This window comes from Orbicella franksi, chromosome 10 (genome assembly GCF_964199315.1).
Source record: "Orbicella franksi chromosome 10, jaOrbFran1.1, whole genome shotgun sequence".
NCBI lineage: Eukaryota > Metazoa > Cnidaria > Anthozoa > Scleractinia > Merulinidae > Orbicella > Orbicella franksi.
Genome location: NC_138154.1, coordinates 2,759,281 through 2,775,340, shown reverse-complemented (window position 1 = coordinate 2,775,340; position 16,060 = coordinate 2,759,281). Strand labels below are relative to the sequence as shown.

The following is a 16,060-nucleotide window of genomic DNA, read 5'->3' as shown; positions in this document are numbered from 1 at the left end:
GGGACCACATGGTGACATATGCATCTACATTTTTTATGAGCAGCCAACTGTACAAAACCTGCTGCAGTCCAGTAAGTATCCATATTATGCTTAGCCATTTTTCTAAATACGTATAACTAAAAAACATTTGGCGCTACAAGAAGTCTAATACTGACTCTGAATGAACATAGCCAATCAATGAATGTAACATGACTCTCTGGGGTATATTGAAGTGGTCCAGATTAAGAAATAATGAACAACGCTCTTAAGGTCACTTGGATAAAAAGACTACACAAAAGCAGCGTTCATGCGAGTAGGAGCCACATACCTCTGTCACTTTTAAACAAGCAGGAGTTTCGTTCTTTTTTAATTGAATGTAACTATGATTTAAAAAAAGTGAATATCCCCATTAAATTTTACAGACATCTTGTATATCTGGCAGACTATAAACCAACATATGCCTGAAAACAAAGAACAAATACTAAACAAATTCTTGTGGAATAACCACTTTATTACTGTCGCATAGAATTTTCTATCAACTGCAGTCCAGCAAAGATTTCCCAAGCGGGGAGGGGGTAAGTTCAGTTGTACGATATGAATCCTTTCATTTGATTGGCTATTGATTCACGGGGAAATGCTTCGCTTATATTGTTGATCGAGTTGCATGGATTTCTTTGCTATTCATCATGATGTGTTTTTAAAAATTGGTATGAGGAAGGCACAGCAAGAATTTTTATGCAGACTTAAACAAACTATGGCTGACGCCTATTTTTGTGAGAAGAGGAAGAAGAACAAAACGCTGAAAGGGATATATAAAGCCAAGAGGATGTAGCAATGAGGTCAGAGAAAAGAAAGGTAGGACTTAACCAGTTGACCTTAAGCTTTTATTGACAGTTCGTAGACATGATATTTGCCAACCTAAGAACTTAACGACTTGATAAGTTGGCAAGGTTTTGCTTTTAACTTTCAGTTATTTCCTCGTTTATTGTCAAAAGAACCCAAGTACCTCATTAAGTGGAATGAATGGGGCTCGCAGTACAACATGTGGGAGCTGCAGTCCCATATTCTGGATGAGAATTTGTTACGGTAATGTTCTTTTAAAAGTATGAAAGTCATCAATAAAATTTTTTCTTCTCTGGAGCGTTTTTATTTTTTGGAGCTATCTAAAGTTGTTGTTTGCTTGGGTTCTAAACAGAGGGAAATGCTAATTTTCTGTACACGATTGTCTGATAGAGTTAATGTTTGTTGGGAGAGTCGATATTCATATCAGGCTTTTTTTGTAAATACGTGATGTAACTTTTTTGCTATAATGTAACTTCAAGTATAATTCAAATACACTAAATATGCCTTTTTGACACGTTAAAATTCAGCTTGAAAGAGAGGTTTAAAGGACAAAGACCATTGGCGAAGGAAAGTGGATGATACATGTATGCAAATATTTCTCACATTCATTCCAATTAATTTTCCTATATAGGTGTAATCATGATATCAAAGAATATAATATTAACTCTATATTTTAAAAAGAACTCCTTCGGTGGTGGGCAGATTTTAGAACAGAATTTTTGACAAAACCTCTAATATCTGAGTGTACTATATGGAACAATAAAACCATTAAGATAGTTTGTAAAACCATCTATTATCCACATTATATAGAAGCTAGGTTTTCAATCTGCAAACATATTCTATTAAATATGAACAACCTTGAATCCTATAACATTGCAAAAAGAAAAGTTTTGAAACAGTCAAATTTCTTAGTTTGGACCGGAATTTGCCAGGTTATTCCACTCAATCTAAGACATTTAGAGTTTAATGAGAACGAATTGAATTCATTAGAATTTCAGTGTGGGGAAAAACATTTTAATCCATTAACAAGTAGAAGTAAACATTTTTATGAATTGCTTATTTTGAGGAAAGCTAGAGTCTCAAGAGGTTTTATTAAGCAGAAAGAGAAATTTCGCCTGGACGACACCGCTGTTTCCAAAGCTTTTCTTAATCTGAGATCTATCTGGTCTGAAACCTTTGTAATGACCTTCCAGTTCCAGATTTTGAATGTCATTACTTTTACCAATTACCACTTAGCAAAGATAGGCCCAAATGGCCTGTGTACATTTTGTGGAATTGAATTGGAAACTGTACATCACTTGTTTTATGAGTGCTCTTTCACAAACCTAATCTGGACTGATTTTGCATCATGTGGCTAAATATGATTTGGGCAAAATTAGGCTCAAACCAATGCCGTCAGCAGTTTCCCCTTTTACAGTATGTGACTTGTAGGGCGGCCCTTTGGAGATTTGCAGGGCTGTTGTTTCACATTGTATTGCATGTACCGTGCTGCCAGCTGATCATTGCGGATCATTTGCTTTGTATTGTGGAGAATCTTTGCAGATCCTTGCTCTAAGTATTGTTTGTTTTGTCGCTGTTTGACGTGATGCACACCAGAAACACGCTGAACAGCCGGTCGGCGACTTACGATGCCTTGTCTCTCGTGCCGGAGCTCGAGGAAATTCTTCTGCCACTGGTTTCAATGCCATCGGATTCTAGCCTGGCCTCAACAGCTCCATCCATTATTACTTCATCTGTTTTATTGCCAACTAATTCAAATTGAAAAGGCTGCTGTAGAACATGCTAAAAGTCAAATACAAGATGCTGCCAGGAGACTGTTTGCAGTTACCAAGAATCAACACCCTGACTGAATTGAAGAAGAAAATGGCCAAGGAATGGCTAAGGTAGCTGTAACAGTTGACGGAACATGGCAGAAAAGGGGCCATTCCTCAAAGATCGGTGTGGTGTTTGTCATTTCAATGGCTGCCGGAGAGATTCTTGAGTAGGAGATCAAGTCTCTTATTTGCCACAAGTGTCGAGCTCATGAGCATATGGACAAAGACACTGAAGAATATAAAGCTTGGAAAGCTGGCCATACTAATTGCCAAATCAACCATTCCACCAGCTCTGAGGACATGGAGCTTCTGCAGCAGTTGAAATGTTTGGTAGAAGTAAAAAGAACTTCAACCTGAAGTATACCACCTTTGTGGGAGATGGTGACAGTAGTTGTTTTGGCTGAGTGCAAGAAGCCATGGCTGCAAAATATGGAGACAAGTACACTGTAGTCAAGGAGGAGTGTGTTGGACATGTCCAAAAGAGAATGGGCACAACTCTTCGGAAGTATAAAAAGGACATGAAAGGAAGAAAGATAGCAGACGGAGAAGGTGTCGGTGGAAAAGGGCAGCTAACCGACAAAGTTATTGACCGCATTCAGAACTATTATGGCAATGCCATAAGAGAAAATTCTGGCAACCTTCAAGGAACGAAAGAGAGTATCAAGGCTATTCAGTGCCATATTATAGAGGATACCAGCATGTCTCTGGAAAAGCAGCATAGACACTGCCCAAAGGGGAAAAACACTTGGTGTAAATTCTGGGCAGACAAGCAAAACAACACAAACACTTATGACAACAGCAAGCATCTCCCAGAAGTTTTCGTGAAAGAGTTAGATCCCATTTCTGAGAGATTGTCTGATGAATCTCTCTTGACAAGGTGCCTCCAGGGACTCACTCAAAGTCAGAATGAGACTGTTAATGCTCAGTTGTGGTCCCAGTGTTCAAAAACAACCTTCGCTGGTGTGCGAAGAGTGCGAATAGCTGTTTGTGAAACTGTGACGATGTTTAACACTGGGACAGCTAATAAAGCAGTCATTATGGATCTTTCTGGAGTGAATCCTGGTGCAAGCATGTTGAAAGCTTTGAGGGAACAAAAGAAAAAAACGATTAAAAGTGCAGGACAAAAAGTTTCGTTGAAATATAGGAAACAAAGAAAAATTTCCGCGCAAAGCCGAAGTCAAAAGGAGAGGAATCATACTCTTCAGGGACTCTTGGCCTTGATTCAAAGCCTGAAACAACAGTTAAGCAAGGAAAGAAAGTTAAGTCCAGGAAAAACATTCAGGTGTTGCCATCCACAAGCAGAGAGGAACACGTGGAGATCACATTTGCAGAACCTGTTTTTGAAGTTGTGGCCCCTTTAAAAGAGCAGTGTATTGATGAAGAGAACTGAACTAAACTGAACATTTTGCCATCCAGCCATGTACTTTGGCTGGAGAAAAACTTCTCAGTTATACTTAATGTTCTCAGTTGATCATAAGCTAAAGAAAACCCCTTGCCTGGCAAAATGGAAGGGTTTTACAGTGAACTGAATTCACAGCACGTCTTAAATTTTTAAAGCATTTTTCCTAAAATCGCATGTTTGAGATTTCTCACACTTGTGGCAGTTATATCTGCCAGTTTTCAATGGATTTTTATGATTTTTTCACAGGATGTGTAGTTTTAGCTGTATTGGGCAATGAGTGAATTGGTTTTAGCACTTAATGGAAGCTTAGTTGGTTGCTATGGAAACATGCTACTTTACACAAATGCGACCTCAAATTGACGACACTCAAAAACTGTTTCACTCATCGCACAATTTACATCCATATTAGTGTCCTTGCAGAGTTTCATTGCTTTATTGTATATATTTGCTAAGATAGGTTTGCCATAAAATAGGAAGTTGACCACATTTTTCTGAGGTTACCATGGCAACCGGTGGGCGTGGCATCTTATCTGTCATGTCAATCTTTTGAACCCAATAAGATCTATCTTCTGTCCAAATTTCATGAAGTTTGGTTGAATCACAGAGGACAATCGAATAGTATCCCATGATACATCTGGTTTAGGCTTATATTATCACTGTGTACGTGACGTCATCATTTATTCCATGCTCTCGTGATGAAGCCATGGCGTGTTTTCACACTTGTCTGGATTCTGTGGCTTCTGCTTTTAAGAGTACCGAGTTAGTTTATATTCACTGCGTTTCAAAGGAGAATTTTGCCGTTACAGTGATGGGTTTTACTTGTGTTTCGTTGGTCTGTCCAGAAATATTTATAAGCTATGTGGAAAGCATGGACGAACGAAGAACAGCTCTCCTCCCTGTGGTTGTTGTGAATTCGCCTACGGACAAATTATTCGCTGGGGTAAGAAGCCCTGTGCTGATACGAATAAGTTACAACGGGAACATTCTCCGATGAGAAGTAAAGGGGTTTTCTGATTTTTCTTTTGACATCTCTTGTCTGCTTCTTAGCAGGCTTGTTCCGTGTTGTGCCGTTTGCTCCATGACATCTCTTGATTACGGCTCCATTAAACTATTGAAATTTACGAAGTTAAACACTTCATTACTAAGGCTAGTTATCACTGCTGAGCATTTTCCAGTTTCGGAAAGAATAGTAACCAAAACACCTTCAAAAATAATCATTTTGACTCTAAAAGATGACCAAGCTCGGGAATAAAGCGCCAAACGAACTGAGACTTGAAGCAGACATTCACACACGCAACACTGGTATGTTGCGAAATTTCAGTCCACTTCAATCGCTTAAAAGGTCATAAAATGTGGGTACTTCTCGGTACTTCTTTGCCAAAAATCATTATTATTTCTATATTTTGTGGCGTGGTGCCCAAAAATCGAAGACATCAACATACTGTGCAAAGAAAAGCAAATATTCATAACCTTGTTATGGGTCAATGAACACTTTGTGATGCGAATAGTCATACAACACAATCAAAGACAAGAATACTATAATAAGGCCACGCTCTTAAACACTTACAAAACATTATAATCATGTCAAAGATTTAAATAATGCACTTTTCTAACCTTTTACTGCAATAAAAATAAGAAATAGACCACGGAGATAACCACGTTATTTCACACTGAAATCCATGATAACTTCGATGTTGCGTCACATACATAGAAAATTGCATCATGGGATACTATTCGATCGTCATCTGGTTGAATCCTTAAAAAAATATGCCACTGTTTTATTGTATACCAATTGTATATTTTTCCTTCTGCAGCTTTCAATGTACAGTCGAACCTCGAATATCCGGACTCGTCGGGACCTCGGTAAATAGTCCGAATAATCGAGAGTCCGGATAATCAAAAACATGTTTATTAATGAGATAGAAATGTAAACAAAAGGTATACAGCAAAGAAAACATCATTTTAATTGTGAAATCTACACAACCTTTTTGTATTTACGAATAAAAACCTTCCGTTCAGGTATTTACAAAGGTCTAAAGTGTTCAAGCATGTTTGTTTGCTTCAAAGACTTGTACATGTAGCTTGATAGGGACTTTCATTTCGATGCTGTCAGTAAATTTTAGGATCTTGTCTTTGTTCTTCTGTATTCAGAGATCTGCTGCTTGCTGTTGCCAAATTCTTGAGCTAAATTTGTTCCTTTCTCTCCTTTATCCAAACGTGAAATAATTATCTCTTTATCTTTAATTGATAGAACGGCTCGCTTTCGCATCGTAGACATGTTTTTGATTTGAGTTTATGATCGATTCCTTGTGTTTACATAACCCACGCGGAAGGAACTAATCAAGCATGAAATTCTCGTGGTAACAAAACAATTGAGCCAATCAGATATCAGCTGAACGCATCAGAATATTTCTTTGTCTTGTCGCACTTGCGAATTTTGAAAAGCGCACAGGATAATATGCTGTTTCAACAGTCCTCTGAAAGGATTGTTGGGCTTTTTGCACCTTTGAATTTTCAAGATCACAACTAATTAATATTCATGTAAAAATTGGGACCAGAGAAAAAAAGTCCAGATAATCAAATAGTCCGGATAATCGAGGTCAGGATAATCAAGGTTCGACTGTATTGGCTCCTTTTCTAAAATATTGGCCCCTAAAAAAGGTCTCCAGGGGCCACTTTGGCCCTCAAGTAAAATTTTCTGGCTGAAACACTGACTGAGATTATATAATTACGGGAAGATTATTGTAAGTCAGTGATTCAAGAGTCTTAATACAGCATTAATACAAAACAAGGGTGACTTTTTATGTTTGATGTCCTTGTTTGAACAATAAACAAACTTTGCGTAATGTAACACATCTTTGAGGAAATCATGAAGTTTTACCTTCTGAATCCCTCAAACAAATGACAACTGTGATATCCATACAACATAGCCTTCAGCATAGACAATTTTATGACACATTTCTTGATGTATAACTGCATTTCTTAATTTTTTTTCTATTACTAAGTTTTGTAACCATTTGTAAGAAATTCTGGAGGGTTCTCTTTCACGTCTCATTCTAAAATGAGGATTGGAGACAGCAGTTGCTCTAGAGTTCTGTACATTCATTTCAGCTGTATTAAAAATTTGAAGACTATCACAATTACTTGACAAAGGGACTTGGGTTTCACTTTGATATTCAAATTTCTCATCACTAAATGCACTTACAAACTGTTTGGATATTGTAGAATCACCTTTCATTACCATTTGTTCTTTGCCATTGTGGTGTTTCACTGCCTTTTCCATGTATTTCAGTTCGCCTTCAGCTAAGGGATAAACTATTTGGCAGTTGTTTCTCATTTTGTATTTGGCATTTGTTTGGCAAGTGTTTAGAAGCTCTTTAGCAGTCTCGCTAACAGAATTTAAGTCCCAGGGAGAGGAGAACTCAACGTAAGCTCCTTCGAAGCTGTACATCTCCTGGCCTTGCAATTTACTCCAGCCAGTTGGGAGTTCTGATCATGCTTCTCTCCCTGAATATACTAGGGACTTGTTATGAGCATTTTCAGTGCAAACTAAATCCATAGTGCTGATACCTAAGACCTTTAACAGATAGAAATCAACTCCCCAAAGGGTCAGCAGAAATAATGGAAAATATGGCGAACACCAGAACTCACAAGAGCTAGAAAATCATGTGCTTTGTCATGTGACATTCTCTGAACACTTTCCAAACCAATGGTGAAATCTCAAACTGTGCTTATTTTCAAATTATTGTAATTATATGTTGCAAGTTCTACACAAAATGCCATACGATGGGAGGAGGAAGGCTTACCTTTTTCCCAGATGATAAAGCATTCATTTCAACATACTACTTTCTTCCTCTGGCTGATCGATTCTTCGTCGTCCAAAGATGTCCATAGCTGTGCTCTTTAACGAAACTAAAACCACCATCCAACTACCACTTTGTTTCCAAAAGTCTCAAGAGGCCATGACGTCATACCATGAAGTAGAAATGACAGCATTTTTAATGGAAGTTACTTCTTCCAATGTCCAGAGTTTCAATGTAAGTTACAGTAAGTTTAATCCAAACAAACTGATTATCACCTACTTCCAGCTAAGATTTTTCCCTTCCATTTAAATTCAATTACATGTTACAAATCAATTCGTAAGCCACCCATGTATGCATTGCAGACCTATTTTTTTGGTAAGTAATTAAAATTATTATATAACCATAGCAATTCAGTAAGTGACCTTCATATAAAGTAAAACACCTTAGTACAACTTTTTTCTTTTAGGTTTCAAGGGACAATTTATGACAAGACAACAATCTGCATCTTACATGTCAGTAACCTCACCTAAAAAAACAAAAAAACATAGAATGGAAGCTCCCTCAGCCCTGCTAATTGAGGAAGAACTCGCTCTAGCCAGACATAAGAGAAGAGAGAAAGCCAGACTCAAAGTGATGCACTTGGACGAAGAAGCAGGAATTGTGTTTGTAAAGGCTAAAACCATTGACAAAGGGTTAGATCTTTCAGGTGCCCTTACTCATTCTGAACCATTTCACCTGCCCAATCTACTGTCTGAAATCCTAAAGAACGCATACAGAAATATTTAAATTCACAAGAACAATCATCCGTTCCTCACCTTGAAATTGAAAGCCTTTTTAATGGAAGATCGTCAAAGCAAGAAAAGTCTTCTTTCACAACATTTCTAGAGCAAAAAAAGAGCAAAATACATGAGTTACTTCTTGCAATGTCCAGATGTAAGTTACAGTAAATTTAATCCAATTTAACTTATTATCACCTACTTCCAGCTGTTATTTTTCCCTTCAGTTTAACTTGAATGACATGTTACAAGTGGACTCTTAAGCCACACATGTACGTGTTGCGGACCTATTTTTGTACTTCAGCCATTACCTTGTACAGTACTTAAAACATTCTCTGTAGAGGCAGTTTTGTGTTTTATTGCTTTATAGCATTTGTTTACCACATGATCAATGATACTCTGTCTGTTTTCTTTAAAGGTCTTTTGTAACTGGCGTGAACTTGCCACCACAATGAGGCAAAAAGTATTCGATGATGACATGGAAGAAGAAATCAATGTCTTTGACTTAAAGGTGTGACAGTTTTGTGTACTGGTGTTTTACTTCTATTTTGTGGATGGTTTCTCTTGATGCCTTTGGTAGCATAAGAGAAGTTCAACTGACCCTTGCTTTTAAAATAGCTGAGTGTAATTTACAGTTCTTTTTATTGTACTTTTCAAATTTTCTTTGTTTCTTCTGCGGATAAATTGGTAAATTAATTAAACTGGTTTTCGGGCCACACTGAAAACTGCTTTGGCAAGTGAGCTCCTTCTTCAATTGTTGTTATTATATTCCTTCTTCCACATCACTTGCCACGACTGCTTACCATGTTTGGCTACTAGGTGAGGGGAAAATCTTGCAGTCAAGATTGTCATTCAGATGTGCTTACTGTTGGTCTATTCATTTTGTTTTCTTGTTTGCCAACAGCACAAGGCATGGGGATTTTGCCTGAGAGACCTGTTTGGACTGGGCCTTGGCACTGGTGACTATGGCCACCTAACCGCTGAACATGCCTCAATGCTCCTTCGAAAATTCGGATCCCTTTGTCACTATAGCAACCAAGGTTTCAAGCCCTTAGATAAGCTTCAAAAGCAGATATATAGTAGGCGACTAATCATGACAGCAGTGCTGAAGCCACTTCATGTAAGTAACAAAGACATTTTTAATGCCTAGATTCAGAAACCAAAATATAAATTGTGCAGTAGATCCATTTAGCTAACCCATGGTGCAACAAGAAAACACCATTATCTGTAAAGAAAGATGGTCACCCAAAAAAGATAGTTGTTTAAGTAAGTGGTTTAATAACCGTGAATCTCTTTCAATTGAAAACCTTTGGCATCCATGGCGTCTTGCTACTTTTCACAGAGCACAAGAATGTTCTTTATACTGAATACAAACGGATCATAAAAACCGATAGTTAACCACTGTTATCTCAAATGTAGGTCATGTTAAATCGAGAACTGAAAATTGCATATCTACTGTTTGCTTGTTTCAATGGACCAAATCTTAACTCATCATTATGCTGAGAAGCTCTTGTTCTTAAGACTGTTTCAGAAATGCTAAAGAATGCACAAAAAAGGTAAGAACTGCATTAATGCTATGTTAAATGTTAGCATGTGCTATGTCCCATGCATTGTGACTTTTGTCAAAGATGTAGTTCCAGCTGCAATGAAGACAAATGAAAAATGATGACAATTATGACAAATCAGGATAAGTATAGGAAAAATCGCTTAACGGGGATTTACGACCTGAACAACACAACATCAAAGCTTATAAGGGACTCAAAACACAACAGTGAAAAGCACCTGATGAGGCCTCAGTCTTATTATGTAAAATTAACCCGAATCGCAGAATATCACTACTTAATCATGATCTGATTGTCCGGGTATGTGAAATATAACATATAAAATTCTACTTGAATATCGATTTGGATGCAATAACCTTAAACACTGTTATTATTCCTATTGTTGCTACACGCACTGAGAAGTTGTCGCCTGTCCCATGCAACCGTAAATATAAAAAGTTAAGGTCAAAGACTTCACACATGCCCCTAAGCGAAAAGTGCTGTCCTTGACCTCTGGCAACACAAATTCATAGGAGTCACGAATCCCCACCTCTCGCTGGTGACTATTTGAGTTGTTCAGCAGAAAACAGAGGCAAGCGTCATCTTTAGAAACTTCACCTCGCAAACGTAAACCGTCAGTGACACCACCATCCCTACTGTCTTTAAAAGCCCTTAGCCACTTTACTCTAGAAAAACATGAGTAACGATGACACGTAGCAAAGCACAAAGGTACGAGTTTGGTGAAAAAAAACAATAAATATTTCTACAATGTGGAAAAAATAAACCACAAGAAGAAAAACATAACCTCATTAACAAAAGAAGACGATAACATAGTTCATGAGCCCAAACAAATTTTGGAAGAAGTGGAAGGTTTTTTCAAAGAAACTTATCAAACTAAAAATGTCTGTCCAGAATCTGCCAATCTCAGGCACTTTTTTGACGGCCTTAATACTCTCAAACAGGAAAAAGCAGACACCAACGAAGGGCTGCTAACACTTGTGGACTGTACCAATTCGCTGAAACAATTTAAGAATAATGAAACACCTGGTTTCGACGGCTTTACTATTGAATTTTACCAGTTCTTCTGGAATGCCATTGGTCAAATCATGGTTGATAGCTTTAACCGTCCTTTTGAAAATGGTGACATGTCAATCTCACAAAACATGGTATTATATCGTTAATACCAAAGAAAGACAAAGACAAAAATGCCTCAAAAATTGGAGATTAATTTCTCTATTGAACAATGACTACAAAATTGTCACAAAGGCATTAGCTTTACACTTGGAAAAAGTGTTACCCATGATTATTAGCCCGAATCAAACAGGATATGTAAAGGGAAGATATATAGGTGAGAGCATCAGAATCATAACAGACATGATGTCCTTTAGTAAAAAGAAAAACATTCAAGGCATAGCGGTCTTTCTTGATTTTGAAAAAGCCTTGGATTCTATTAAATGGAGCTACCTTCAAAAATGCCTCGAAGTTTTTAACTTTGGTCCTCAATTACGACAATGTATCTTAGTCCTTCAAAAGGCTTATAGACATGTAAACAAGGCAGGAGGAAAATCACTGGCAAAGTTGTTGAACAGATGGAAAACCAGACTGAAATATCAATTCAAAATTTACTATAATGAAGTTGAGGTGCAGAAAGTGAAATCCTTCAAGGTCAAAAAAGGGCACTTGAGGAGTCTGTTATGGAAGAAGCAGCTAAAAAGATTCGCCTTGAGGAGAGACTTCAAAACGTGTTGAAAACGGCAGAAAAGAGGGAGAGTTACAACAAACGTTGATCTAAACATCTGGCCAAAAAGATAGCTGCAATGAATTTTGGAAAAAAGACTAGGGGCCCTGCCAAAAAAAAATTTTTTGGACAATACATATCAGAACATCAGACTTGCGCGAAGAGGCAATTCACAGAAGAATGTCATGCAACACTTTCCTTTCTTGGTTTATACGATTATGTGGCAACTAAACTAAAGGCTTACAACAAAGATGTGGGAAAGCTCAAGACCTTCAGACTCTTGGAGGAAGACGAACTTCCTTTTACAGATAAAAAGGAAAAGGCAACAAAGACAAATACAATGTAATGCTGCTATCTCAAGTCAAAGACTAGACTATTAATGTTAAGATAGACAGACACTGTATTACTAACTGTAATAACCTCAAATTACTAGGTGTTACAGTAGACAGTGACCTAACTTTAGACCACACATACAAGAGATCTGTAAAAATGCAAGTAAGAAGGTTGGAGTCTGGTCGTGTTTAAAGAATTTATTGTCTACAAACACTAAACTTCATCTATATAAATATGCAATTTTACCAACTTTAACTTACTGTCATCAGGTCTGGAACTTTTGTACAAAATTGGATAGAAGGAAACTTGAAAGGATTCAAGAGCGTGTTCTTTGCATTGTTTTCAAGGGCAAATCTGCTACATATGATGAACTACTTAAGAAAGCTGGACTAATGACTCTATACAACCTAAGGTTACAAGATTTGGCAATACTAATGTACAAACTTAAACATAAACTGACACCAATCTACATACAGAATATGTTTGAAGAAAATAGAACGACATACCAACTTCGGAATGAAAATGATTTTAAGATACCAAGATTTCGGACTGTAAGATACGGGAAACACTCTACAAGATACATGGGTCCATACTTGTGGTCAAGACTTTCAAGAGATGAAAAGAACAGTGATACCTTACATTCCTTCGTGTCAACTATAAAAAGAAGAGACATAGCATCTTTGCTTGGGGATAATTGTGAAAACTGTCCCTTATGTTTATCCTGACCTGACTTTCATATTTACTTAATATTTTAATATTTCTTTATTAACTTTTTAATATATACTTATTCATTTTTACATTCAAAATTTCTTTTTTTGTGTCCCCAATTAGCAGCAATGCTAAATACCCCACACACGTTAATAAAGGTTTTTGTTGTTGTTGTTGTTGTTGTTGTTGTTGTTGAAGGAAATGACTGACCAAGAGGTAGATGATTTGAACATATGGTTGTATTTAAAAGACAAGTTCAACATTTCCAACAAGGCCTGGCGTGAATTTTTAGCAAAAGCCAAAGACTTCCCAAAATTGTTGAAGATCATTAAAAGAGTCAATGACCTTAATGCATCTTGCAACTTAAGCCCCACTCCAGGAGATGCAGAGGGTGTGCAAGTAAAGTTTGAAGACAGCCTCCGAAAGCAGCTGGAACGGATAAAGCTCAAGGATGACATTATTGACATTAGTCAAGTTCAGTGCGGACAGAACTCAAATTGGTAAAAGGTAAATTATATCTTAGCAATTATAAAGACAACTAAGAGTTATGAAAATTTAAAGGAGAGTCTTTTTGATCTCAGCAGTGAGATGATGTCACTGACAAAAATTAGTGTAAATGAAAAAACATATACTATTGAGTACTTTCTGGGGGGGATTGGACATTTTATGGCCTGTGTCTGTGGATTGGGAGCCACAAACCAAGACCACGCTTGTATATGGTGTAAGTATCCTCGAATAGAGAGATGGGATTTTAATAAACTGCCTTAAAATTAGGGGCATGAAACCTTGACGAAATAAGCAAATATGCCAAATCAAAGAAATATAATTGTAAACATGTTCCCTTATTTCGTTTCATTCCTCTTGATCATGTAGTTATAGATACATTACATCTTTTTCTCACAATTTCAGATAACTTAATTGAACTATTAATTAGAGAACTGAGAAGGATGGATACTATCGAGAAGAAAGATATATTCACAAATGGGTAAACACTCCTTAAAAATCTGGACATATCATTTCAATCACATATTGGTAAGAACTCCAAAAAGTTGGAATACCAAGATCTCACTGGTCGAGGGAAACTTAAATTATTTGAAAATATCAAAATTTCATCACTTCTTAATGATGAAACAATGGGTAACCAAATTCAAAATCTGTGGGCTGGTTTCATGGATATTATTGGGGATTTAAAGCTTGATTTCCACTGTGAGACTGAAATCATGCAGCTCGAAACTAAGATTAAAAGCTGGTTTGAACATTTTCTTAGGCTATATCAAACAAAGGACACCATATATGCATGCCCTTAATGCCCACGTTCCTGAATTTCTAAAGTTATACAAAAATATTGCTTATTATACCCAGAAGGGAATGGAAAAGTATAACGAAAGGGCATCAAAGGACTATTCTCGCTCAGCCAATCATAGAGGGGTTGCTGCCCTTAAGCAACTTTCCAAGTACTAACTTTTGTGGAACTTTGCTATTGTTGTATCATACTTCTGATTGGCTCAATGAGAAAAATCCACCAAAACTTCAGTTAGCTATATATATATTTATCCATAATTGATCAACTACCTTCCTTTCAAAAAAATCTCCTCTGAGTCTAAATACCACAGTAATCCTATGTGGGGAACATTGGAAAATTGGAAGCTTTTACTGTCTTTGTTTCTGATTGTTGCGATTGGTTGAAATGTTTTAACACAAAGGAAACTACCTTTCAAAATAGAGTTTAAATACATTTTACTTCATAAACCTGTTTTCCATCGGTTGATACATTCTGTGTATGAAAACACCATTTCAATGACTCCTTTAGACAATTTTGGTGCTTCTCATGTAGCATTTTACTTTTTATCAAGTTTCAGCTGATAAACCTGTACTGCATACTTTTTGCGTGAGTCGTTGGAAGCCCTATGACACAACACTTAAGAGCGGATGTTCCCAATGGTGAAACATATCTCGGCAACAGCCAAAAAATAAATCCCGCTCATATTCTCGGGTTTGGTAGGCCTTAGTATGAAACAAATCACGGCATGCTTCGTTTGGCTGAATATCGATTTATTTACGAGAAAATCGATAATAACCGAATTCCGTCAAAATGCCGCTTTTGGAGCTCAAAATTTAAGATGAATCTCGAAGCTTCGCGTCACAAGATGAAACAACCTAGAGCGATAAAAACTATCAAATCTTGAAAACCAACATTAAAACATATGTTGACAGCAATTTGTGCAATTTTTGTCTATTTATTTCCAAAATCTAATTAAATGTATCCGACCTACTTTTAACTAGACTAAAAATAGGTCAAAAGAAACGCGTTATTTAACTATGTGCTACACAAAATAATTGACTGAAAATCTGGCTTTTGGAAGGCAATAAGTAGTTCTTTTCGATCTCCAAAGGATTTTTTGGGGAAATGATTCGGAGCGATTTAATCAAATTTGAAAGTTGGATAAGATGCGCCGATTCGATGGTGCCGTTAATTGGCCGGAAATGTACACATACACACGCAAACTCCATTGTTTCGCATTTGAAGTTCAATCTACAAGTTATTTAACATGATATCCTCCTACCTTCATGTTGCTGTATCAAAAAAGAGGGCTGCGGTCCTGAAATTACTGAATCGTGCACAGAAAAGCAATATAGCTTAGCGCAATAGTGCAGCGCCGCCTCCCGATCATGAGTTGTTTACACACGTATTCGGGGTTTTTCTGATTCAATGTTTCTCTGTTCCCATCTCGATCAAAATGAGGCTGCAATCACTCCACGTAAAATAACTTTGTGTAAATATAAGTCTTGAACCGAACAACGAATCAGACGCGGGCAAAAATGTCGTTATTTCAAAGCCATCTGTTTTTCGTTTAGCGAGATAACGCAAATTAATTCAAAACAAGGTGAACTGAAATCGACAACTGCGGCAAAGAAACTTTGGAGGGGAGGCAGGGGGGTTGTGTTCACGTTCCACGCACAAATTTTAACAAAATTCACATGCCACTTATAGTTTTAGCTGCTTTTAACCATATTTTTTCATAAATTCACGAATCACGTATCTCTTTTAGTTGTTTTTCACCTGTCACACAAATTTTTGCCTTCGTTACGGGTCACGCATAAAATCTTTCCACCCTCTTTGAA

At 37.0% G+C, this 16,060-nt stretch overlaps 2 protein-coding genes and 1 pseudogene across 3 annotated transcripts in view; all 3 read left to right on the top strand.

The window, feature by feature from the left end:
* The first annotated feature begins 1,660 nt into the window (after positions 1-1,660).
* LOC145499860 (uncharacterized) lies at positions 1,661-5,409 on the top strand (annotated as a pseudogene).
* A 2,993-nt stretch (positions 5,410-8,402) lies between these two features.
* Positions 8,403-16,060, top strand: part of LOC145501134 (uncharacterized) — a 68,519-nt gene continuing 60,861 nt past the window's right edge. The window contains exons 1-2 of one of the 2 annotated variants that reach the window (XM_081480690.1): positions 8,403-9,128; positions 9,522-9,737. In XM_081480690.1, the coding sequence (XP_081336816.1) occupies positions 9,009-9,128; positions 9,522-9,737 (336 nt within the window). In that variant the 5' untranslated portion in view covers positions 8,403-9,008. Of the gene's footprint in view, positions 9,129-9,521; positions 9,917-16,060 lie in introns of those variants that run through there. The other variant, XM_081480689.1, reaches the window with a different exon arrangement.
* Positions 11,853-16,060, top strand: part of LOC145500031 (uncharacterized) — a 6,630-nt gene continuing 2,422 nt past the window's right edge. The window contains exons 1-3 of the mRNA XM_081479539.1: positions 11,853-11,928; positions 12,330-12,391; positions 13,136-13,437. Of these exons, the coding sequence (XP_081335665.1) occupies positions 11,853-11,928; positions 12,330-12,391; positions 13,136-13,437 (440 nt within the window). The remainder of the gene's footprint in view (positions 11,929-12,329; positions 12,392-13,135; positions 13,438-16,060) is intronic.